Source organism: Pelobates fuscus, chromosome 3 (assembly GCF_036172605.1).
Source record: "Pelobates fuscus isolate aPelFus1 chromosome 3, aPelFus1.pri, whole genome shotgun sequence".
Classification (NCBI taxonomy): Eukaryota; Metazoa; Chordata; class Amphibia; order Anura; family Pelobatidae; genus Pelobates; species Pelobates fuscus.
Genome location: NC_086319.1, coordinates 368,973,183 through 369,000,420, shown reverse-complemented (window position 1 = coordinate 369,000,420; position 27,238 = coordinate 368,973,183). Strand labels below are relative to the sequence as shown.

Genomic DNA, 27,238 nt, shown 5'->3' with positions numbered 1-27,238 from the left:
CTAAATAGTTGTTCTGGTCTCATTTTGCAGACGATTATAGGATTGCTGATCTTGTACTTTACAATTGATTTTTGCCTCTTTATATGTATCCCTGTTTCTAAATAAATAGTTTTAGCAATAGAAAGAGAGAATAAGGGATAAGCATGCAGAAAGTGCTCGTATGTTCATTTCAGACAGTACAGCCAGTGGTGCGGGCCTGTATTTGATCTGAAAGTTCTTTGATTTGGATCTGTCTCAATACATTCTTTTTGTTCAGCTAAACAGGCCCGTGCTTGACTTGAAACGATTATTTAATCAGGCATGCTGCCACTTCGGAACAGCTTTAATGCACGACTTCACAATGTCTTCACTTCGGTATCAATCTATATCACAAAGTGACTGGTTTCGCACTTTTTGTTATTATATGAATAATCAAGTTATACAATGATGATAGTTACAATAATAAGCATGCTGTGACGTGATGATACAGTGATAGTATAATCCGAATAGCATTCATATTATATTTATACGTATATACGTATTTTTAAACGTATATACAATTTCTTTCATGTATAGGATTCTTTTGATGTATCTATTGTGGGAAAGTAGTTTTTTTTTTTATCACAAATTCAAAAGCTAAAAAAAGTAAATGATTATTATAAATATGTTATTTTATTTCGTTTACCTATTAATTACAGGCATTTATTAAGATGTGTTGTGTTTTTTTTCTTTGTGTTTGCCTATATGTGTTAAAAACTGTAAGGGTAAAATGTAATTCTAGATGCTCAGTATTTATAGGGAGCCCAGGATGTATGTTTATGTGTTGGGTACCAGTGCTGCTGTACAGAGGTGGTCACATGACATTAGAGGATGCTCTGATTCTGCGTACACAGAACACAGCTTCTATCAGCACAGGAATAACAAAGGCAGGAGCAGCTGTGCCCCTGACAGCCAGAGACATCCGTCAGCTGAGAGATAGCAAGAGACAGCAGCCTCTCTCTCTCTCTCTCTTTTTTTTATTTTCTATTTTTATTTTTATAGACAGTCATCAGCTGAGAGGGACAACTAGACACATTTTTAAAATATATATATATATTTATTTGTTTCTTTATTCTACAAGGGAGCTGGCCAGCTTCAAGAGACAGCTTGAGACATCCTGTGACAGATGCCACCTGACCCACATATCCAGAGAGAACCGTCAGATGAGAGCGAGATCTAGAGCCATTAAAAGAAAGACGCTACCTGAGCAACACAGATCAGCAGATCAGCCAGACTTCATTTACCAGAGAGAGAGCCATTTTCATTCCACAGCTCTTTCTTGCCCTTTCCCAGCTCTGTCCCTCTCTCCCACACACTGTGACAGAGGCATCTCAAGACCCTGCCCCCCCTTCTCTCATTTTCCCCGTACACCCATATATATTATGTCATCGATTCATATCTGCTGTTTCCAATCACCCATCCCTGTTTGTGTAGGTGATGCTCCTTTTGTCTGAAAACCCATTCTGTGTCTGTGTCTGTGTCTGTGCATCCAACATCATTTGTACATTTTCTAGAATACATGCATAAACATTTTATTGTGCTTCATCCCTACATGTTGTCTGATACATATCGTGTTAGACCTCACATTAAGGCACATATATAGACCAACATATATGTATATATATATATATATATATATATATATATATATATATATACACCGAGCTGTATGCACAGGGTACACATTTGTTATCGTACAGAAGCAAACAGGTAAAATAATATATTGACACACACTCAGTGGCATTCTGTCCTGACTCATTGTAACAGGCTGCTTTGTACACACAGCTTCAGTATGTGAGTATACAAAATAATTGCACTGAGCAGAGCTATGTATATGTCTGTATGTGCATGACAATCTGTAAAATCTGTATAGATAACAGTATGAAATATACGGTTCTGTGAGGGAGAGAATCAAGAATAGGCACATGGTATATATATATATATATATATATATATATATATATATATATATATATATATATATATACCATGTGCCTATTCTTGATTCTCTCCCTCACAGAACCGTATATATATACGTATATATACGTATATATATATATATATATATATATGGTTTTACCCCCTGGAAGCAAAGGGCCTTTAACAATAAGGGGTTAAAACATTAACCCACGATACCTTACCTATACTTGATGCTTTGTTATACAATGAGAGCTATTTTGTGTAATGTATATTGTGTTTAATTTTGTGTCATGATACTTGTATGCATGTAGTGCTTTGGTTAATAGTGAATGTTACGGTGAATCAAATCAGTTATCAGCCGTGCTTATCTCTTGGGCCTTCTCTGTATTTGATTTATTGTCTCAGTATAAAGCACAATAATAAATGATGGATAGCACATAGCTGGGATATGTACCTACATCCATCTAATGCATATATATATATAAACATATTCAAATGTGCATACATGCAAAGAAAGCAAGCATTGAATGGACTGTTTTTGCTTTTTATCTTGTCCATAGAAAATATTTCAAACCATTATGCTTGCAAGTCTTGTTTAACCCCTTAAGGACCAAACTTCTGGAATAAAGGGGAATCATGACATGTCACACATGTCATGTGTCCTTAAGGGGTTAAAACTATGCTGTATTGTATTTCTACTTAGAAGATTAAATGCTTATTTCAGAGGGTTGTTTACTTAATTTAAGGGGTAAAACGCAGAGAAAAAAAAAGGAATAATTAACAGAATGCTGAAATAGCTTTAGTCATAGAGTGATAACCTTTTCAGTGCCAGAAGTAGGGAGATTACTTTCACAGTTAGTTACTTAAGTATGAACTGTTAAAAACTCAAAGTGACTGTCAAAGAACCATACTAGAAAATAATCCCTATATCAGCTAGGATTTGGACATTTTGCCCTATAATCTGAATTCCTTTTGAACTCTCAACAATTTGCAATATAGTGAATAAAACTACCGTCCTTATTGGTCTAATAGTTTAAAATTCTACTGGTTTATTATCACAAAAATATGTGTCAGAATTAAATGGATAGGGCTGAAAATCTGGTCTACAAAAATTAACTCCTGTGCTAGTACTGTAAACAAGGCATAATTATGTGTCCAAAATGAGTGTATCAAGTGCATACATAGAATGGTGACTGATTCAGATTATATTAATTAGCAAAACCCTTTTTTAAAGAATTTTTTTTGGCACAACCCTTATTCAGTGAGGGAAAAAAAGTATTTGATCCCCTGCTGATTTTGAACGTTTGCCTACTGACAAATAAATTATCAGTCTATAATTTTAATAGTAGGTGTATTTTAACAGTGAGAGGCAGAATAACAAAAAAAACAAAACGCATGTCGAAAAAGTCACAAATTGATTTGCATGTCAATGAGTGAAATAAGTATTTGACCCTTTCAACTTAGTACTTGATGGCAAGACCATTGTTGGCAATCAGAGAGGTCAGACGTTTCTTGTAGTTCCCGCAGGAGGGATTTTCTCTCTCTCCTCTTTGCAGATCCTCTCCAAGTCATTAAGGTTTCGATGCTGACGTTTGGCAACTCGACCTTCAGCTCCCTCCACAGATTTTCTATGGGATTAAGGTCTGGAGACTGGCTAGGCCACTCCAGGACCTTAATGTGCTTCTTCTTGAAGCCACTCATTTGTTGCCTTGGCTGTGTGTTTTGGGTCATTGTCATGATGGAATACCCATCCACGACCCATTTTCAATGCCCTGGCTGAGGGAGGGAGGTTCTCACCCAAGATTTGACAGTACACGGCCCCGTCCATCGTCCCTTTGATGCGGTGCAGTGGTCCTGTCCTCTTAGCAGAAAAACACCCCCAAAGCATAATATTTACACTTCCATGTTTGATGGTGGGGATGTTGTTCTTGGGGTCAGCATTCTTCCTCCTCTAAACACGGCGAGTTGAGTTGATGCCAAAGAGCTTGATTTTGGTCTCATCTGACCACAACACTTTCACCCAGTTCTCCTCTGAATCATTCAGATGTTCATTGGCAAACTTCAGACGGGCCTGTACATATGCTTTGTTGAGCAGAAGGACCTTGCAGGCACTGTAGGATTTCAGTCCTTCATGGCCAATTGTTTTCTTGGTGACTATGGTCCCAGCTGCCTTGAGATCATTAACAAGATCCTCCCGTGTAGTTCTGGGCTGATTCCTCGCCATTCTCATTATCATTGAAACTCTACGAGGAGAGATCTTTCATGGAGCACCAGACTGAGGGAGACTGACAGTTATTTTGTGTTTCTTCCATTTGCGAATAATCGCACCAACTGTTGTCACCTTCTGACCAAGCTGCTTGGTGGTGGTCTTGTAGCCCATTCCTGCCTTGTGTAGGTCAAAAATCTTGTCCCTGACATCCTTGGACAGCTCTTTGGTCTTGGCCATGATGAAGAGTTTGGAATCTAATTGAGTGATTGCTTCCGTGGACTGGTGTCTTTTATACAGGTAATGAGCTGAGATTAGGAGCACTCCCTCCAGGAGAGTGCTGCTAATTTCAGCTTGTTACCTGTATAAAAGTTACTTGGGAGCTTTTATAAATACTTATTTCACTCATTGACATGCAAATCAATTTATAACTTTTTTGACATGCGTTTTTCTGGATTTTTTTTTTTGTTATTCTGTCTCTCACCATTAAAATATACCTACTATTAAAATTATAGACTGATCATTTCTTTGTCAGTGGGCAAACGTTCAAAATCAGCAGAGGATCAAATACTTTTTTCGCTCACTGTATTTAATTATGTTAAAATGTACAAATAATACAATCAGTAAATTGATAGACAGCCTATCGCCGTATTATCTTCAGATTTCTTCCACCCTTTTCTATACTCACAGGGATATTCAATAAGGTGTAAATTGTCAATAATTCAAAGGGAATTTTAAATTCTAGAGCAGAATTGGAAACATTCTCTTACTCCACCATGTTTTCAGTTATTTTGACATAGAATTGTAAATAATTTTGAATTCACTTTCAGTTTATGACTTTCCACACTTTTATGAATAACTCTGGAAATACGAGAGACAATGGTCCAAGAACTATCATCTTTCAGCCACTTATTTTAACAACACACTGAACTTACCTCTTGATTCACTGATTATTTTATACCTAATACCTCACTTATTATTTTATAATATTTATCATGAGTGAATATCTTTCATGTTACTCCCTGTTTTCTTTTTTTGAAGGTGGCAGTAAGTTAATGTTTGAACAGACCCAGCATGCTGGTTCATGTGGCTATGACAGATTTGGAGATATTGGGGGCATCGGATCCCCACCCCTGAGACAGCTGACAGAGGTTCAAATACCTCAACTCAAATGGTGAGTCACTTTGCAGGTTTAAGAGTTAAATTTAAGTGTTATAAGATCAAAAAGGTGCCACTATCTGTAAAGTGGGGACACCTTTCATTGCTTTACATAATACTTCCCTCTATACCTTTCACCCACTTCTTCACCAATAGCATGCTTTCTTGGTGAAAAGCACCGAATGAGGATGGTGTAACTTGAGGAACTCATTGAGGAAGGTGCAACTAAGAAATCTTCTAACAGTGCAGATTTTTTTTAGAAATGAAAAATAAAAGGAGGATAGCCAATCAACTCTTAAAGTAGTTCACCGAGCTGAGATTGTGTAGGGGTTGGAGTGTCCCTTTAAGTGGTAATATCTGTAGTTTCTGAATAGGCATTGCTGCGGTTACTTTTAAGAAGTCACCGTCTGCAAACCACTCCATATCGCCCAATAATGGGATGTTTGGATACAAGAGTGGAGAAACCTCACTTGGAGTATTGTACGCAGTACTGGAGACCGTATCTTCAGAAGGATATTGATACCTTAGAGAGAGTTCAGAGAAGGGCTACTAAACTGGTTCGTGGATTGCAGGATAAAACTTACCAGGAAAGGTTAAAGGATCTTAACATGTATAGCTTGGAGGAAAGACGAGACAGCGGGGATATGATAGAAACATTTAAATACATAAAGGGAATCAACACAGTAAAGGAGGAGACTATATTTAAAAGAAGAAAAACTACCACAACAAGAGGACACAGTCTTAAATTAGAAGGGGAAAGGTTTAGAAATAATATCAGGCAGTATTACTTTACAGAGAGGGTAGTGGATGCATGGAATAGCCTTCCAGCTGAAGTGGTAGCGGTTAACACAGTGAAGGAGTTTAAGCATGCGTGGGATATGCATAAGGCTATCCTAACTATAAGATAAGGCCAGGGACTAATGAAAGTATTTAGAAAATTGGGCAGACTAGATGGGCCGAATGGTTCTTACCTGCCGTCACATTCTATGTTTCTATGAGTGGCAGCTGGGTGAGCAAGAATGGGTGGTGATAATGGACTGGCCTATTGACACTTGGGCAGGCCCACCGTAAAGGAGGCATGTTATCTAGTCTGGCCAGCCCCACTCACAGCTGCCCATAGTCAGGTTGTTGCTGAAGTGCTCTGGGCATAAAGTGACACCTCACATTTACTCAGTGAAGCAGGACAGCAGGGAACTAACCCCAAACAGCAGGACAGAATCCCAAATTCAGAACATTCCTGCTGAACCTGGGTCAATTGTGAAGTATGAAACGCAGGCAAGATAAATTTACCATTAGACTGAAAACAGATGCCATGCATTACTTAGGGCAGGGCTAGGTAACCTTCAACACAGGGGAGTACCTACCTAGAGCATTTGGCATCCGGCACAGATCATGTATTTCTACAATAACATCATCAATATCATAGCTCTTCCTTGTTGTCTGAGATTGCATAGAAACTCTCGATGGTCACCAACAGTGCTGCCTTATCAGAGGAACAGTTTCAGACAAGTGGTACTTTGCAGACTGTGTCTAAGTAACAATGTTCTTAATAATTACCACTTGTGAAAAGTTAGGAACCTACCTCCGTTTAATGACTTTCTGTTTAACTGTAGGACGTTAAGGGGCACAACTGGGCTGAGGAAGACTCTGATGGAGACAATGAATGTGGGGAATTCCTGTATGGAGTACAGGTATAATGCAACTAAATATCATTACTAATTTACCCCTCTTCATCTGAACTTGTCTTGTAACTAGTAGTTCTTACACAGGTAAACATAATGGACACATATCTCCTATATCAGATATTCTGGTCAAAAATCTGTAGAAGTACATGGACACACACACATATCTATTTCACATACATACACTAATAATTAATATGCACAAATACATATATATTTTTTTTTAATGAAGGCCTCTACAAGCGCAGAGCTGCCTAGCCAAAAACATTTATAGCATTTGTTATGTACTAGGCTAGACTAATATTTTCCGTTTTAAAACCATGCCCCTGCATTCTGGTTTGTACTATTTAAATGTTCTTTAAAATTAAAATGCTAGAACAGTTATATTTTATCCGAGTATGCCTTTACCTTCTTCACTACAGAGCACCTTTTCAATGAAAAAATATTAGCATTACATTTATTTGAAACAGATGATTCATTGCTAGCTGATAAACAAATAAAACAGCTATTTTGTGCGTTTATTGCTTGGCAGGCAAACTTATAAATATGTTAATTTTCACAATTTTTACTTTTCAATTATTCATTCATAATTTGGAAAAAAAATATTTGGAAAATTAAAAGCTTTAGACAGCATACAGTGTGTCCTTTTTGTTACTATATATCACACAGAGTCTGAAATGTTAGTATCAAAGCAACAAATTAACATTTCTCAAATAGAGGTGGGGGTGACAAAAATATATAAATAGTGGTCGGAAAACCTGCTTATAGGTAATTGTAAGGTTCCTGAAAGCATTACTAGCAGTACTGCTTATTAAAATGGCACCAGAATGTAAAGAGCATAATACCCACAAACAGTAAATACAGTTCAATCATATATTTCTAAAATAAAGGTGTTTGAAAAAATAGCATTTTTTAACCCCTTAAGGACTGAGCCAATGTACACGTTGTGAACAAAACAAAACGTAAACAAAACCTGGCATTTGCGCTATATGTCTGTCCAACCGTAATTCACCTCTTTCATATTAAATGCACCCCCCCCCCCCCTTATTATATATCATTTTATTCAGGGGAAACAGGGCTTTCATTTAATATCAAATATTTAGCTATGAAACATAATTTAATATGAAAAAATGGGAGAAAATAAGAAATTCTGTTATTTTGTTTAGTTCTATATGACATTTTAGCTGTCAATGTCATAATACTGTTTGCTTTTACTGCAATAAAATACACATATTTGTATTCAGCAAAGTCTTATGTGTAAAACAGTACCCCCCATGTACAGGTTTTATGGTGTTTTGGGAAGTTACAGGGTCAAATATAGCACGTTACATTTGAAATTGAAATTCGCCAGATTGGTTACGTTGCCTTTGAGACTGTATAGTAGCCCAGGAATTAAATTTACACCCATAATGGCATACCATTTGCAATAGTAGACAACCCAATGCATTGCAAATGGAGTATGTCCATTTTTTTTAGTAGCCATTTGGTCACAAAAACTGGCCAAAGTTAGCGTTAGTATTTGTTTGTGTGTGAAAAATGCAAACAACGCCAATTTTGGCCAGTGTTTGTGACTAAGTGGCTACTAAAAAAGACTGGACATACCCCATTTGCAATACCTTGGGTTGTCTACTATTGCAAATGGTATGCCATCATAGGGGTAATTTTCATTTTTGGGCTACCATAGGGTCTCAAAGGCAACGTAACCAATCTGGCGAATTTCAATATGAAAAAAATGAAACACAAGCCTTATATTTGACGCTGTAACTTTTGAAAACACCATAAAACCTGTACATGAGGGGTACTGTTGTACTCGGGAGACTTCGCTGAAAACAAATATTTGTGTTTCAAAACAGTAAAAAGTATCACAGCAATAATATCGTCTGTGTATGTGCTGTTTGTGCGTGAAAAATGCAAAAAAAATCACTTTTACTGGCGCTATCATCGTTGTAATACATTTTACTGTTTTGAAACACTAGTATTTGTATTCAGCAAAGTCTCCCGAGTAAAACAGTACCCCCCATGTACAGGTTTTATGGTGTCTTGGAAAGTTATAGGGTTAAATATAGTGCTAGCAAATTAAATTCCCTATACTTTCGGCATGGGTTGTCAGGCAGGTCCCACTAATTGTAATAAATTAAGATACCTAATTATGTAAAAATAATACATAAATATATATGTAGAATTAATATATGTATATGTATATATATATATATATAATTTTTAAAAAATATTTTTATTTATATATAGGTATATATATATATAGTGATATATACATATATATTTATGTGTATAGATATATATATTATTTCGTTCTACGTGTATTTTGATATTAATATATATATAAATATCAAAATACAGTTAGAATGAAATAACACACATCTATATATTTTTTAAATTATTTATTTTTAATTATTTTTTTTATTTAATTTTTTTACATATTTACATATTTATTTTTTATATTATATATAAATATATATAACAATAATTATATATATATATTTAATCAGTATCAGTCTACGTGTAATTTGATATTAATATATATATATATATATAAAATTATATATATATATTAATAGTAAAATACACCTAGTGTGTGTGTGTGTGTATATGTGTATATATATACTTAGATCATATATATATAATATATATATATATGTTCTAAGTATATTATTATTATTTTTTACACTTATTTTAATTTAATTAATTTTATTTCCAGCCAGCAGGGGGGCTAACTGTCATTACAGGCAGTCCCCCTGCTGGCAATGCAGCAGGCAGCTAGCCCGGCCATGTGATTGTGAGGTCCTCGCAAGGACCTCACTCTCACATGGCCGGGGGGGCTGCAGGAGGACGGATCTGCCACGGGGGACTCCCGGGGAGTCCCCCCAACCGCGATCGCCGGCATGGGATCGCCTGCAACCAGGTAAGTAAAAAAAAAACGGAGGGCGTACTATTACGCCCTGCGGCGTTTAGAGCCGCTTAGAATAGGGCGTAATAGTACGCCCTCCGGTTTTAAGGGGTTAAATTAATCTTTGGAATGCTAATGTATTGCTGACAGTGAAATGGTAGAGTCCATTCACTCCCCTCCTTCCTGACTATAGGAATGCTGTCACCCAGTGAAACTTCCTGTACTATTTGCAAGCAGTGGGTGAGCTGACATATATCAACTTTGCAATCATTATATCAGTGACTAGTGGCTTCTGGCAGAGAAATTACAGGCTGGTAATCATAACTAGAGAATTAATGAGGGTGAGTGAGGCTTTATGGTCTAGATTTCATACTGCAAAATTCATAAAATTAAATATGCTTATAATCGATTCTGGCATAGTAAAGCAGCTCTGTCACCAAAATGTCATCTAATCTGTTCCTATATAGCTCATTAATGCTTAAAGGAACAAACATGTATTCCTGACCTGATAGTTTTAAAATCACTATATATATATAACCCCCCCAACCCCCCACCGCACCTCCCTTGTTGCCCCAAATATAGTGTCCTTGGCTGGCATCATCAGAAGTGCCGGAGATATGAAATTCTAAATTAAACAGACTGCGCAGGAAAGGAAGTGAAAGCATTAGATCTCACTTTACTAGGACTGTATAAACAAAGTGATGTAACTCCTAAATGGCAGACAACTGAGCAGTAAGACTGTAGGGGCATGATCTATACACCAAAACTGATTTATTAAGCTAAACTTGTTTTGGTGACCTCAATGTCCATTTAAGATACAGAGGGGTTAGAACAGAGACATGGACCATCCGTGACTCAGATCACTCTTGACCTCTTCCCTTGCCTTCCATTGATAGCGTGTGATTAAACAATCTACCTGGCTAGCTCCATCACTGTGACAAAGAAATAGTACATTCATGTTTGTTTTTTCCTTCGGCACAGACCTACTCTATAATGTTCCTTTGTCTCCAGTCCAAATCAGTTACAATTTACATGTTTTCATTATTCCTTTAGTATGTTTACATGCTGGTCTCTTTCAATCCTTATTTTTTGAACTCCAGGTCCCGGCTTATATGATTACAATTCAGAGAACAGTATTTTATTCTTTTTCTAGGGTACGTGCTGTGCTGATCTGTACAGGCACCCTCAGCTAGATGCAGATATTGAAGCTGTAAAGGAGATATACAGTGAAAATGCTGTGTCTGTCAGGTGAGAAATGTTGCAAATGTTAGTACATAGAATCTGTACATTAGATTTGTTGGTGTCCACCTTGGTGAGCTGAGCTACGATTCTTATTGTATAAAGGAACATTCCAAGCAGCATGACTACTACAGCTCGCTGTAGTGATTATGGTGCTTGAATTGCCCCTGTGCCCCGTTATAAAGTGTTAACCCTTTTTTGGAACTGTTTGACTTCGACCTGGGGTCTTCCAGGCACCACTTTGACCTTCATGGAGAGCCAGAAGCTCTGTGTCTGAATTAAGCTTTGTAGTGCAAGGCTTAGCTCATTGGCTGAGATTAATCAGACAATGAGCTAGATTCTGGCTCACCCTCATAAATAGTGAAGTGCTCAACAGACACTTTTTGCTTAGTATGTCTTTCTATAACATCACTATGTCATTATGTTTAATCTGTACAGAGAGTACGGGACCATTGATGATGCTGACATTGATCTACACATTAACATCGGCTTCCTGGATGTAGGTGACACCGGCCATTTCTGTCCTTTCTCCATATGCTGTTTCTATATGTACATGTTGCTGTATTTTCTTTTTTCACTGTCATTTGTATGGCCCTGGCATCTCTGGCACTGAAGGTGTATCAGCTCAGGCACAATATCGTCTGTGGGTTTCTTTTACCTAAACCATGACACAAACGGTTATCTTGATTGGCCAGGTAGATATCTGGACCCACTGACCCCTTCAGAGCAATCTCTGATTACATTAAAGGGACACTGTAGGCACCCAGACCACTTCAGCTCCTTGGGTGCTGTAACCCTTTTGCACTTATTGCTGCAATGTAAAACATACATAGCAGTATTAAGTCTGCCCTCAGTGGCTATCTACCAGACAGCCACTGGGGGCGCTTCCGGAATCCAAACTGACTTTTGGTCCGTAATCTGACCCTGGACATTCTTACAGACCTCCAGCGTCAGGTTTTCCCCATAGGAAAGCATTGAATAATGCTTTCCTAAAGGGAGGTCTAATGCGTGGGCGGCCACTGCCGTGCATGCGCATTAGGTCTCCCCTGCCGGCTGACGTTGGCAGGGTAGTAGCGAGGGAGGGAGGGACCTATTAAACCTATAGTGCCAGGAAAACGGGCTTATTTTCCTGGCACTATAGGATCCCTTTAACACAGCCTTTTGCTGTAGTAGATAACATGTAATTACAAGTGCAGATTTGCCGACTCCAACATCAAGTGGTCACTTAAAGTACAGAATTTAACTTAACCTACAAAATACATTGCAAACAGTAGCTCATAGCATCCATTCTCTTAGCCTGAAAAAAAACACCATGAGGTGGTACCAAAATGGCGCTGCAAACATGCGGCTTTCGCAAAACATATAAGGGGGACCTGGTCATCCATCACATCTATTTTCTTCCAACTTTCTGCCAATACCTTTCTTTGCTTCTTCAATCCCTATTGCTTACCATAAATGTTCGTATGTCTATCATGTTCTTACTCAAAATCTCTTCCTACCTATTTCTCCCATTTTGTCCTACAACAGGAAGAGGTAGCCACTGCTTGGAAGGTTTTACGCACAGAACCTATAGTTCTCCGCTTGCGATTTTCACTCTCTCAGTACTTGGATGGTCCAGGTAATTTTTTTGTGCAATTTTTATTAAATGGATCGAATTGCAGCAATAAGATTCAGTTGAAAATAACTTATCCAAATTCCAACTGAAATGGAAATTTTAAATTTCGATGTGATAAGTTTTTTTTTTATTTTTTTTTTTAAATGGTGCTAATGTAAGAGTAGTTTTTAGGGGAATTTTGGAAAGCATTGGATTGGCTGAGATGGTCAAGTTTTTTATTTTTTTTATTTGCATTTTATTGAGTTTTCTCACACAAAACACACTTGAATCACAGTATAAGAGGAATATGGTGTCATAGACAACGATTTAACAATTGCTTAATTCAGTCTATTCATATAGTATTACATCTATGTAGTACATCTGTGGGGGTTATGTCAGTAAGGGTCTTTGTGGGGACCAGTGTCAAAGATTGATATATGTATGAGTCGCTGTCGGTTAGGGGTCATGCCTCCTTACTGGGTCTGTTACATGGTGAAAGCGGGGTTTTAACATCAACTATATACATGGTATCTTGTCTGCGTTGCTCTTAAGCTTAGGGTACTTATTTCAATCATGTGGCTATTGGCCCTTTACGGTCTTACCCTCCCCCATCGAGCGAGGTTTGTATCCTGCATCGCATATAATGCCTGCCTGGAACCTGTGTGGATGCCGGGCAGGTCGTGTACCGGTCGTGTGGTGTACCCCACTCGTCGGGTGGAGAGTGTTAGCGTTTTGTGCTGGTCTTGGCCTTTTGGGCCGGCGCTGGGTTATTACTGGACCTTTGCAGGCTATGGAGGAATGCCACTTGGTCTCCGTGGGGGGTTAATGTGATTATTTCTCCGTCCTTTTGGGTGTTTAAGTAACCCTCTGCTCCCCATCTATATTTAATGCCCGCCTCTCTTAGTTGTTGTGCCACAGGTGCTAGTTGCCGTTTGGCCGCCAGCACTGCGAACGGGAGATCCCCATATATAGCTACAGTCGATCCCTGAAATCTGACACTTTTGAGCTCTCTAGAGCGTGACATTATAATGGACCTGGCTGCAGTGTCCTTAGTGACAGCTATAATGTCTCTAGGGGCTTCCTCTGGGGCGGTTGCGGCTTTTCTGATCCGGAACGCTGCAGTCACCAGCTCCAGGTTAGTGTCTCTTTTAGCTCCCATGTGGTGCAGCAGGCGGTGTAGGTAGGGCAGGAGTTCCTCGCCTGAGATCTGTTCTGGCACTCCTCGAAGTCTGATGTTCTTCCGTCTGTGCCTTGTTTCTAGCACTGTCACACTTCTGGTGAGTGTCTGGACTTGGTGGGTGAGCGCTTGGATCTCCTTCTGTGCGGTCTGCAACTCTTGGTCTCTGGCTCTCTCTCTAGTTTCCCCGTCCGCAACTCGTGTGCGCAGGGTCCCTAGTTCCGCCTGTGTTGCTTTTAAATCAGCCTTCCAGACCTGCCTCATTTCCAAGAGGAGGTCCCTTATGTCCCTCTTGGTCACCGGTGAGGAGTCATCGTCGGAGCTCAGCTCACGGTTAGTGCAGCTTGCAGAGTTAGTGCCGGTGGTTTGTTCCGTCTCTTGTGATGCCTCCGAGGCCTCGCTGTCACTAAGCTCCGCAGGCGCCATCTTGGGAGCGACTCGTGGAGTAGGTCTCTCGAAGGAGAGCCTTATGTCGGGCATATTGCAGGATGTTTGCGTGAACGATTTTTTTTTTTTCGCCCCATCATATCAGCTGGGTGGGGGGTCGTTGCTTGCTGCTTTTGGAGCTTTTTTAAGGGGTTTTGTTTTCTATTATTCGGTTTCTTCGGCGGAGCTCCGTCTAAGCACGTCTTGCTTGCTGCTCAGTCAGCCACGCCCCTCCTGAGATGGTCAAGTTTGATAGTCGCAGCAACACCTGTGCGGTGTGGAGGGGGAAATCCTAGTAGGTAGATTAACACTATAGTGTCAGGAATACATGTTTGTCTTCCTGACACTATAGTGTTCCTTTAATGGCAGTAGCAGAGAAATCAAGACTTGCAGTTTCTACATAAAATAAATAAATATCCAAATAAGGACACCCAGAGTAAGGTTGGTATCAGTTTATATCAGAAGCAGGCATTGAAGTAGTAGGTATTATGGTAGAAAATAACAACAGGTGGGAGAGGCAATGAAGGAGAGATATAGCCCCTAAGAATCTGTCCCTGAGCGGGCCTTCGAGGGCACCTATACTAGACTAAACATCCCAATCATGCTACGATATTCTGGATAAACAACTTCCTGCTATAGTACAAAAAAGGAGACAAAAAAGGAGAGATGACAGGTATAGGTATAGAATGAAGTGTACAGCTAGGTTCCATAGTACTGCAATCACTCCCCGTGTTCTGAAGAAAGCCTTCTGGGTTAAATGACAGAACTGACTGCAGAATAGAGCCCCGACGATCGTTTCGAGGATCAGGCGCTATTTTGGGAGCTGCGACTCGAAGACAGGATGAGCACAATCTTTTCTGTCTATGCACAATACTTAAAATGTCCCTTATGAAAAGATCAACCCAGCATGTGGCAGGCCCTTGGGAGCCAATGATACATTCCTATGTCTTCTTTCTCCATTACTGTACTTAGTGTGACTAACTGTACCTTCAGTTAGTCACACTAAGGATGATGTTCTTTTTAGCGTGTTCAGCTAGTCATCATTTATTAAATGATGTTAAATGGGAGATTTCAGTATTTGTGCGTCTTGTACAACATCATGTTACATTAGGAGTAAGTCAGAATTGTTGCCCTATCTATGTTTGTGCAGGCCATTGCACAGAGCTCTAGAATAGGTTGGCTCTTTATAAATACAAAAAAGTTGCCTTGACGTTTTCTTTCCTATGGAACTCTATGATCCACACACTTGCCGTGAAACTCTGAGGATACCTCATATACAGTGCATATTACTGTGAAAGGTATTGAGATGAAGCTCTGGGATACTATCATACACCATACATATTACTGTAAATGTGATTGCTTAAATGGAGCTCTGGGATACTTATATACACGGTACATACTATGAGTATTATAGCTTTGATGGAGCTTTGTGATACCCTCTTACACAGTGTACATTTTTGTGGGCTTTATTGCTACGAAGCTCTGGGAAACACGTATCCACAATGTACATAACTGTGAGTATTATTGCGGAGACAGAACTCTCTAAATATTTTAAACTCTTTCAGAAATGGGTACAGCCCATGTATGTACGTAGTGGGGAATCATGATACAGCATACTAACATAGAACTATCCCGAATTACCACCTAAATAATGACAGACAACGTAGTATGGATGAAACTGGCCACAGCATTTATTATAACATATGATAAACACTGTGTAACACATGCATAATTTATTTTAATCTTTAACTTTACTTGATATAAACAAAACGTCAAACATAAATAACCATAACTTAACAAATAAGTTAACACATAGTGTCATACAGTATAACCCAACAGTCCTTGCCAATCTACTGACTATGAGCCTATGCACCATTTCTTCTCACCTCCCCTCCCCTCCCGGCATGAATTCCTTTTCCTTCCAGTGCTTACCACCAGCCGACCTTTTCCTCACTCGGTGGGCACCTCCAAACAGGTAACCTAAGGTTAACCCTTTAGAGCATGGGAGGTTGAGACCTGAAACTTCACCACCTCATTCCAGATATTGACATAACCACCTCAAACTTAATTGGCAAGCAGCTGCAACTAAATATACCAATGGGGCGGGGGGAGGGAAGCTGTTTGCTGGCCCGAATCCCAAGTGGCACTGAGGTAAGATCACCCCCACCAAACTCACACATCACATAATTCCACCCACACATTCATACACAACAATCACAAGCATCTATCCCCATACTCCTACATGTGCCCTTGTCCACTTAGCTGCGCTATCTCCCCAGGGCCTGAATTAGGCATGTGCATGGGGAAAATTTTCGGTTTGGTTCGGCATTCCGAAATTCGGCATTTTCGCAATTCGGGACTTCGGCAATTCGGCCCTTCAAGACTTCGGAACTTCCGCACTTCAGCACTTCGGAACTTCGGCACTTCGACACTTCGGAAATTCGGCAACTTCGGCAATTCAGCACTTCGGAACCTCGACACTTCGGAAATTTGGCAACTTCGGCACTTCGTAATTTCGGAACTTCGGCACTTCGGCACTTCAGCACTTCGGAACTTCGACACTTCGGAAATTCGGCAACTTCGGCACTTCGGCACTTCGTAATTTCGGCACTTCGGCTTTTCAGCACTTCGGAACTTCGGCACTTCAACACTTCGGAAATTCGGCAACTTCGGAAATTCGGCAACTTCGGAAATTCTGCAACTTCGGCACTTCGACACTTCCCATGGTATTATGGAGTTATCTACCAAAAGGCTGAAAGACCGCCCTCAATGATGGGGACATATACTTCACAAAAGCATCTTGCAAAGTAATATATATGCAAAAGAATCGTAGAATAGTTAAAAGAATGCAAAAAGTTATCAGTAATGCCCCTAGTGTCCATTTCTTCTAATTGTTTAATGTACCAGTCTTTGTTTCTTAGAATGTTTCATCTTTTCTTAGCAAATACACATAAGTTCTATCCTTTTTAATATTAATTTACGTAATCAAAGCCCGAGCCTGACAAGCATTTCCACATCACATATTCACTTTCTATCGGTTCATGTACCAAGACAGCTCCCTTTCACAAGGCATAATTAATGTGTTCATTTATTGATATGTATTGTTTTTATTGGTGTGCTTGAGATCCGCCTTTAGACAGATTTGTATAAAACCCTTGTTGCACCATTAAATGGGGGAGTAAGCTCTGACCAACATGTTATGATTCCTGATTTTTTTTGTTTGCTTCAATTAAAATTTACTGTTTACATGGCAAATTAGAAGACATGTGATCTATAAAATCACTGTTTTTTTTATCAGTAGACCAGGGGTGCGTAAAAAGGTAGATCCCCAGATGTTGTAGAACTACAAGACCCATGATGCTTTGCATGCCTTTAGAATGTATTTAGAATAACAAAGCACCATGGAAGCTGTAGTTTTAACACATCTGGGGATCTACCTTTTGTGCACCTCTGCTGTAGATGTTGTCTGTAGTAATGTTTCATACTGGCTTAGCTCTTCCTCCTCCCAGTTCTCATTGTTGTATCTGCTGCTTCTGAGTTTTTTTTGCACATTTAAGTTTTAATGTCACTAGCAACACAAGCACACCTTAATACAAGAAAAATGATGTGAGCGTGAGTGTATCTGAAAGAGATTTGAGTGTCTGCGAAGCCTACGATCTGTCAATAAAGACACAAGCAAAAAGCCCAAACCTAATAATAAGTTTCAATAAGGACATTAAATAAAGATATTAAAGCGGCAATGTCACCCCCCCTCTCCCTCCTGGAAAAATTTGTATCTCATGAAGATAAAATCTTGAAATGCTCGTATTGACAGTGTTGGAATTTCACTGAAATCCCAGCCCAGTCCAGAGATGTACTGAGACGTGGTAGAAACTACTTTATCTCAGTATTTTTCCTCCAATTGAAACTTTTTGTCACTGGACGGAGCTACCGCCGTCAAGAAGTGTCAATCCCCCAGCCGTCATTAGTGATGGCTGCAGGGAATTGGTTCTCTCTATGGAAGATCCTGTGAACTCGCTGTATCCTCCATACACCCAGTGGTATATCTTGGTTTTGTGCTGCCCTAGGCAGGACAAAACTCAGGCGCCTCTCCCCTCCCCCCCCCGCAAGCGCACCACCCCCACCGCGTGCCACTCCCACCCAACCCTTCCCCCCTGCCCCGCATTCTAAGCACACACATTCATTGACAGAAACACATACTCACTAACAGACACTCACTCACTAACAGACTCACTCACTAACAGACAAACACACACTCACTAACAGACACACACACTAACACACACACACACACTAACAGACACACACACACACTAACAGACACACACACTAACAGACACACACACACACACTAACAGACACACACACACACTAACACACACACACACACTAATAGACACACACACTAACAGACACACACACACACTGACACACACACACTAACAGACAGACACACACTAACAGACAGACACACACACTAACAGACAGACACACACTAGCAGACAAACACACTCACTCACTCACATTAACACTCAAATTTTTTCTTTTAATTTAACCCCCCAGCCTCCTTACCTTTAGGAATGCTAGGGGGGTTCGCCCTCTCCCTGGGGCTGCCGGTCGGGCTGATGGGCTGGCTGCTGAGCGGGTGGTGCTGGTGAGGGAGCACTTTCCCCTGAGCTGTCTGCTCAGCTCCCTCGCGTGTCATATGACGTCATATTCCGGCTCCCAGCCTCACTCTGCGGGCAGCGCGTGAGGGAGCTGAGCAGACAGCTCCGAGGAAAGTGCTCCCTGACCAGCGCCGCCTGCCCAGCAGCCAGCCCAGCAGCCCGACCGGCATGTCAGTTAGCCGCAAGGCTAAAAAGACATTTGCCCTCGGCATTTGGGGGGTGGCTTTTTTTGCCGCCCCCTGGAATATGCAGCCCAAGGCAAATGCCTTGTTTGCCTCGCGGCTAAAACGTCCCTGCATACATCTCAATGCTGTAATCTTGAACATGCATGAGAGTTCAGCAGTGACGCATCAGTGCCCTGAGTAGAGAGGATCCACCGGGAGAAGATGGTGGTGCCGGTGAGGTCACCTTTGTCTGCCACTGGACCCCCAGCGGTGATGTCACCGTCAGGGGTCTTTGCAAATTCTGAATAATCCTCAGTCTGTGACAGGTGTGGCTTTTAGAAAATCTAAATTTTATAACGACACTATTATACTTGTGGAAACATAATGAGCAGAAAAAACACATTACAACAAATCACAACACAGGAATCTGAATAGGCAAAAAAAATACAATCTCTCTATGTGGAAATTTAACTCACAACCTTTGCATTATAAGCTCAGTGCACTACCTCTAGATTATTCAGATTCCAAGATTTTTAAATACACTGGGTATAAAAACCCTTTATAAATCTGCTTTGATCCATGTGGTAGCGGAACTGGTACAGTCATGTATATAATGTCCTTCAAAGCATGTTGTATTCACGGAGACCCCTTACTTGCATCTTTGGTCCTCATTCAAGAGTTAGTTGTGTAATATGTCCTCGTTCAAGAGTTAGTTTTGTAATTCTAATATGGTTAATATTTTATTTTATTTTTTTATTTTTTTGCTTTGTTCTTTTTCGTATTTGTTAAAATTGTATTAAATCTATGTGAAAAGTAACAAAAATAATTCAAAAATAATAATAATAAAGGTTTGGCTAACATGAGTGTAGTTATTATCTATTGTTTTTCACTTACCTATATAAATATATAGGAGCATGCCAGCATGCTGTTTAACTCTTTTTCTTCTTTATTTTTTCAGAACCAACCATTGATGTGTTTCAGCCATCAAACAGAGAGGACTTCGGACTTGGAATTCAGCTGAAGAAGTAAGAGTGTTAGGGTTGAGGGAGGATAAGGAAGTAGGGAGGATATAATAGGACAAGAGAGGGGAATTTGAATATATGTGGAATGTAAATGAAATAAATAGTTTGAGAACAATTCCAGCTTTGTTGTCTGCCATTTTGTTTCTCACAGTGCTTGCCAATGAAGAAATCATCCAACCCATTTGATATATAAATTCTCACATAATTACTGATTTGCTTAATGTTGAACTTTTTGTCATCTGTCCCAGGATCTTGTCACTGTTTTCCTCCCATCAATGGAGATATCTCAGTAATGAAGTTCTGCGATCCCAACAAGAGAGGAGGCTACGATGGCTTAGAGTTAGTGGTAGCATCAAACGATTCCGGGCTGGGCTCAGCATATTCTCTCCAGTGCCCAAGTAAGTCTATTCATAGCCATCCAAACTTATCTAGCCCATACAAAGCAGTCTGGCAATTTAAGCCTGTATTTATGTTACATAGTATTTATTTGTTTTAGTAATCTTGAGGGATGAAGATTGAAAACCCAATATGGGATTTATTACTTAAAGGGACACTATGGGTACCAAAACAACTTTAGCTTAACGAAGCAGTGTTGTTTTATAGATCATGCCCCCGCAGTTTCACGGCTCAATACTCTGCCATTTAGGAGTTTTTGTTTTGGTATATAAAGCCTTAGTCATACCTCCCCTGACTGTGACTGACACAACCTGCATGAAAACAAAAATGGCTTCATTTCAATGGTTTTCACTCTAGAAGTTTTTATCTCCTGATTTGTAAATCGAACTTCAATCATACACAGGATGCTACTGCAGAGTCCAAAAGGCTATTGACAAAGAAGGAAATAAGGCATTTTAAACACAAAATTGAATTCTTTACACTATAGCTCCCTCTAAATATTTATATGATCCTTTATGGTTGTCATTTCATGCAGAGCTTGACAAGACATATGGGGATCAATCCCTAAACTGTGACACAGACTTCATGTTACATTCTCAGTACTTTTCATCATGTATGTTTTCTTTTACTTATTTGTCTATTTGTATTTTATCTTTCTACCTATTGAGTGCCATTTTAACCTGTCATTTTTAACTCTTTGTCTTTATCCATGTCTTTCAACCGTTGCTGTCCGTTTGTGTATGTCATTCCTCATCTTTGTTTTCATTTTGTCTTTCTTCTATGTCTGTGATATCTGTTTCTTTCATGTCTGTTGTCTAATGTGCCTATATTTTTCCATTTAAGATTTTCCTCTATGTACGCTTCATTAAAACATGTATTGTCTTTTTTTGGCTTAGGTTTATAACCAGTCTTTATGTGACTGAATATTTCCACCTCAGTTGTCCTTCACTGTCTCTTTTCAAATATATTGTTTGTCTGCCTCTCCATATTTCCATTAATACATTTCTCAGCCTGCAATGCCTTTGTGTTTCTTTACCCATCTGCTGCTCTCCGTATGCCTTTGTCTACATATTTATCTCTCTGTTTCTCTTAATGTGTATGTCCTGTGAAGGCTACTATTCACCTCTGTTGTCACATTCTAAATGTGTTGTTTCTTTTTACTTCCATGGCTGTGTGTCTTTGCTTTTTGTGTGTTTCTTTCTGAGTGTCTCAGTTTGTCCTCATGGCAACCTTCCTGTTTCTGCCAGAATTATTGAGTGTTTGCCTTCTCTATCAGGTCACCAAGTTTCCCCGGGGTCCAAGATTCTACTGTACGGAGCAGCCTTACAGGGCCGGATCTCCGAAGTGGCCTTGCCGGGACAGATCTTCGTGCCCCACGTATTATGAACAGATCTGTATCTTGCACTCTTAGGAATCCCAAATCTGACATTTATGGGTCTCACAACCCCACGACCCAGGTAGGTTATACCTCTATGTGTAGAAAATATATAAATAGCCAGGACACTAAAACTAACATGATAGATTGTTGGACAACAAACATAGCCATAACTAGAGACAAAAAAAAGCTAAGAGAATCTGAACATGGCAGCTCTAGAGACACCGTGACAGAGGGACTGTCAGACAGCATGCCAGAGAGAATATCAACATGACAGCTAATTAGACACTCTTCTAAAAATAAAAGTATACCCCCTGGGCATAGTTGATGAAACAGGAACACAGTGCCAAACAGATGTTGACTGTTTTGGAGACAGACAAACTTATTAAATAGCTTAAAGGGAAGAGTGGAAGTATGGGTGGAGAAGACAAAACACAAGAGACAGGCTAAATCTGTTGTAGCATCTATCATGAATGGTGGAAGAGACGCTCAATAGCTAAAACCAAACACATGCATGATTATTAGATATATTTTCCAAAAATGACACACCTTTAAATTGTCATTAGACATGGAGGTAGGGCAGAATTACACATTATCAATCAAAATACCTGCGTTTGACAAAATAAAATCTACAACTCCTTTGCTTTTCTCTAATTTGCTACTTTGGGCTAACATTTGCATTTCTCTAATCAATTCTCCACAATTCCCATTTTGGGGAATAAACCTCAGTACACAGTAAAAATAGATTGCTCATAAATATGCATCTGCCATGAATATACAGCATATAACAAAGATGTAGTAATGAACGGGGTTACTAACACATAAGGATAATACAAAAATATATATTTTTTTTGCTCTTTTAGGTCAGTGGACACTGTAAAACGGTACCTACTCTGGAATATGGATTTCTGGTGCAGGTTAGACATCTTCGTCTTTTCCATTATATATTTTCCTTCTTTTTGCTATTATTCCCCAAATTTGCTTAAGTGCTCTTCCTGTGTTTCCTTTGTGTATTTACAATGACTTTCCTCCTGGTGTTTTATACTCCCCTCCCCTCCACCCCCCCCACAGATAATGAAGTATGCAGAACAGCGCCTCCCCACTCTAAACGAGTACTGCGTGGTGTGCGATGAACAGCATGTCTTCCAGAATGCGTCCATGCTCAAGGTTAGTGTGCGAGTAGCCTATGGTGTGCTCACTGTGTCAATGCATGTACATACTTGTATTCATATTCTCGTAGAGTCGTAGTATGTTCTCACCTTGGGCTCCAAGCTGGTGGATATGATATGCAAAAATCCATATCAATGTAATTCAATTTGTTCTACTCTGCAACATTATTGTTAAATAATTCTGAAGTGCAAGGCTGAAAATTTCATTATGCAACCTTTTTAATAGTACTTATAGTACTGACCACATGTCTCTCTCCTCCGCCCCACATATCTATACTGCGTTTTTGTTTTCTGTCTGTTCATCTGATATATTTTGTCTTTTTTCCCCCCCTTCTATTCAATTCTTTCACCTTTCAGCCAGCAGTGTGTACCCGTGAGCTTTGTGTCTTTTCATTCTACACCTTGGGTGTGATGTCGGGAGCTGCAGAAGAAGTTGCAACAGGAGCTGAGGTAAAGGCATTTCCCAGTGAAACAATGCTCTATTTATTGATGCTACGGCTGCAATATTTCTTCAAGTCCGTGATTTCCTACTTATTCACATGAAGACATGTATGTTAATGTCCCTTGCAGGTGGTGGGCCTGCTGGTTGCAATGTGCCGGGCTGCACTGGAGTCACCTAGGAAAAGCATCATATTTGAGCCGTACCCATCAGTTGTGGACCCCAACGACCCCAAAACACTGGCCTTTAATCCTAAGGTAACCTTAAATTAAGCTGAGCTGAAAATCATTCTGATCTATACGGATATACTCATATACTCTATTCTCCACGTTTTCTGTCTTTAGTGCTTTTCTTTGTCTCTCAATACCTTTTACCTTTTTTTTCTGCTTTCTATCTTTGGGATTTTATGATACCTTAATACTTCATTGTTCCCTCTCTTTCCATGTTGTTCTTTTTGTTTTTTGTTGTTGCCTTCGTATTTTCTTTCTCGGATTTATATTCATTATTTTCTGGTTTCATTTGTGCTTTTTGTTTCCAAACGCTGTTCCGCCTGATTCCCCTTTGCACATTTCTATTTTATCCTTTTCTACCATGTGCTTATTTTCCCCACTCTATCCCTTTGTGCTTTTTCTGCTAATCCCTTTTGTTGTTTGACTATAATTTGCTCTAATGGTTGAAGAACCTGTATGTAATTTAATATATTAATTCACATTATGTAAATATGACATGGAATCTTTGTCAAGGATCTGGGAAAGTTATCAAATGGGTGACAAGACATATTTGTCACATGCTCAGACAGGCTTATTTACTAAAATGTAAATTGTTATGAATGAAAACATTATTTAAAGCGTATTTTATATGTTCGGTTAAAATTGGCGAACTTAAGACATTGAAAAAAAGAAAACATGTAAATTTGGTTTAAATTCATTTTTGAATTCCAAATAATTCACACCAATATACCTGACAGTTTTAAAAAAAATTGAAAATTGAGCTGTGAGGAGTTCCCCCATTTTCCAAATCAAAGCAATATGTCTTGTGGTTGACATGGTAAATTTATTTAAAAGGTGACATAACCAAGCAAGATCTAGCTTTGTATTTTTGCGGGACTGACCTGATCTACTCCCTACCACACATCATGACTGAATTCGAAACATAGCTCTCTGTCGAATTTTAAGATCAACTACTCTAAATCCACCGTTCTTTACATTTCATTGCCTAAACAACAGACTAGACTACTGAAACAGCAATACCCTTTCCAATGGACAGAGACTGCCTTAAAATGTCTGGATAACACGAGACCCAGTTTAATTATACCAATCAAACATTCAGCGGTTAATGTAGAGAGGGAACTTAAAGGATGGTCTTGGCCGTCCATCTCTTGGCTAGGCAGTGTGGGGATCATAAAGATGAACCTCCTACCATGGGTCCTATACCTTTTTCAGGCCCTACCGATATCCATCCCAAATGATGTTTTCACCTCACTACGAACCATGAATCTGAGGTTTGTGTGGCAGAGATTCTATCTGCGTATTCGATACAGTGGGCTGACGCTACCGGACTTAAAACTTTATTATCCAGCCACACACATGCAAAGGATCACAAATAGAATGGTCTAAGAAAGGAGTGAACAAACTTTGGAAGCGGATAGAGGCCACGCAAATGGGGAGACCAATTACAGTGGTGCCGTGGCTGGACCTGCTAATCGGATCAAGACTAGCGGCCCAACGCCCCTTTATTAAATCGCCATTCTAAGTTGGGCACACGCAGGCCACGAAGTTGGAGCTCACTTCTTTCCCCTCGCCCCTCTATCCTATAACTCACAACCCAGCATTTTCATCTGGCCTAGAAACAAAGGCCTTTCAAATACTAAACGGGGAAGACTTACTGCAGATCAGACACATACTACAACAGGGTAAGGTTAAACCCATAGTAACATTGATGGGAACAGGGAACCCAAACGTTATGCAACAGTTTCTCTACAAACAGCTAACAAGATTTTTCTATTCTATGCACCAGAGGCCACTCATGAAACACGCCACCACCTTGTAGGAGGCCATCTGTATGGTGGAAGATCCACTGGAATGCAGGATCTCTTTCCTATACAATTTGCACATGACACAGAGGAGGCGACCACCTCCTAGTTTCATGGCAAAATGGGAGACTTTCACCTTTGCACAATGGCAAAAAACATGTGACCTGATGCACCATTGTGCAATCTCTAGCAGGATCCCGAAATCCGCCTATAAACTACTGACATTCTGGTGCAAAACCCCATGTACTACACATCACAGTACCATCCATTGATGAGCAATGCTGGAGGTGTGGAAGGGAAGTAGACATCCTTCTCCACCTGTGGTGTAGCTGTGCCCTGATATGTCCATTCTAGAAAAGGATTTAAATAATTGTCAGGTTTTGCATTAGGTCAGACAAGAGACTTATGCCGGGTTTACGTTAGGTTCTTCATTTAGCATCTTAGACATGGTTTAACAAGAAAATAATAAGAGTAGCAGAACTTAAAGGGAAAAGGAAATAAAATAGACTAAGGGAGAAAGTAGAACCTATAAACAAAATTATAGGTGATATAACGAAAGACAATAGAACCAGAGGTTTAGGCAATATGCCCTAAGCAGGTTGTCAGGTTACAGATTGTAAGAGATAAATAGAAGTGGAACCAATAAACAAATTATAGGCGAGTATGAACGAAAATATAGGTGAGAATGAAGGAGAACCTATAAATGAAATAATAGGAGAGTATGAAGGAGAACCTATAAATGAAATAATAGGAGAGTATGAAGAAGAAACTATAAATTAAATTATAGGTGAGTATGAAGGAAAGGAAAGATTACAGGAATTAGTTATTTAATATGCCCATGACAGGTAGTAAGATAACAGAATAGCTTAGATGAGATAGTATAGAAAAATAAAGAGAAGGAAAACCTATAAGAGAAATTACAGGTTACATGACAATTATATACGACTAAACAACAATGACAACAATATATAGGAACAAGTAATACTGATAAGTCTGACGTTTAGAGGACCAGTCTCTTTGGTTTTAGAGGTTGTACAGCAGGGCTTAGATAGAAGAAACAAGTTATTTCAGGATGTTTGCAAATATAAGGAATGTTGTAATATCCAGGATTGTTCAGTATTGTAGAAATAAAGTAATAATAAATCAAAGTCCAGTATTTAAATAAAGTTGGTAGGAACAGAAGATCAGGATATCCAGGTTAGTTAAATAGTTACCTGTAATTTGTAGGAATGAAGCAATAGTGAAACAAAGTCCAGTATTGACTAAAGCTGGTAGGAATAGATCAGGTTCTCCAGGTTGGTTAAGCAGTGCTCAGTAAGTGAGTAGTGATGTCGCAAACACAAAATTTTCGGTTCGCGAATGGCGGACGCGAACTTCCGCAAACATTCGCGAACCGGGCGAACCGCCATTGACTTCAATGGGCAGGCGAATTTTAAAACCCACAGGGACTCTTTCTGGCCACAAAAGTGATGGAAAAGTTGTTTCAAGGGGACTAACACCTGGACTGTGGCATGCAGGAGGGGGATCCATGGCAAAACTCCCATGGAAAATTACACAGTTGATGCAGAGTCTGGTTTTAATCCATAAAGGGCATAAATCACCTAACATTCCTAAATCACAATGGATATGGATTGAGACCTGACATATTG

The 27,238-nt window shown here is 39.5% G+C and overlaps 1 protein-coding gene across 3 annotated transcripts in view; it reads left to right on the top strand.

Moving 5' to 3' along the window:
- Positions 1 to 1,072: 1,072 nt before the first annotated feature.
- Positions 1,073 to 27,238, top strand: part of PARP6 (poly(ADP-ribose) polymerase family member 6) — a 44,340-nt gene continuing 18,174 nt past the window's right edge. For 2 of the 3 annotated variants that reach the window (XM_063449376.1, XM_063449374.1), the window contains exons 1-13: positions 1,650 to 1,812; positions 5,186 to 5,318; positions 6,916 to 6,993; positions 11,043 to 11,137; positions 11,567 to 11,627; positions 12,656 to 12,746; positions 20,115 to 20,181; positions 20,427 to 20,576; positions 21,851 to 22,031; positions 22,813 to 22,866; positions 23,021 to 23,116; positions 23,476 to 23,568; positions 23,689 to 23,814. In XM_063449376.1, the coding sequence (XP_063305446.1) occupies positions 5,316 to 5,318; positions 6,916 to 6,993; positions 11,043 to 11,137; positions 11,567 to 11,627; positions 12,656 to 12,746; positions 20,115 to 20,181; positions 20,427 to 20,576; positions 21,851 to 22,031; positions 22,813 to 22,866; positions 23,021 to 23,116; positions 23,476 to 23,568; positions 23,689 to 23,814 (1,095 nt within the window). In that variant the 5' untranslated portion in view covers positions 1,650 to 1,812; positions 5,186 to 5,315. Of the gene's footprint in view, positions 1,449 to 1,649; positions 1,813 to 5,185; positions 5,319 to 6,915; positions 6,994 to 11,042; positions 11,138 to 11,566; positions 11,628 to 12,655; positions 12,747 to 20,114; positions 20,182 to 20,426; positions 20,577 to 21,850; positions 22,032 to 22,812; positions 22,867 to 23,020; positions 23,117 to 23,475; positions 23,569 to 23,688; positions 23,815 to 27,238 lie in introns of those variants that run through there. The other variant, XM_063449375.1, reaches the window with a different exon arrangement.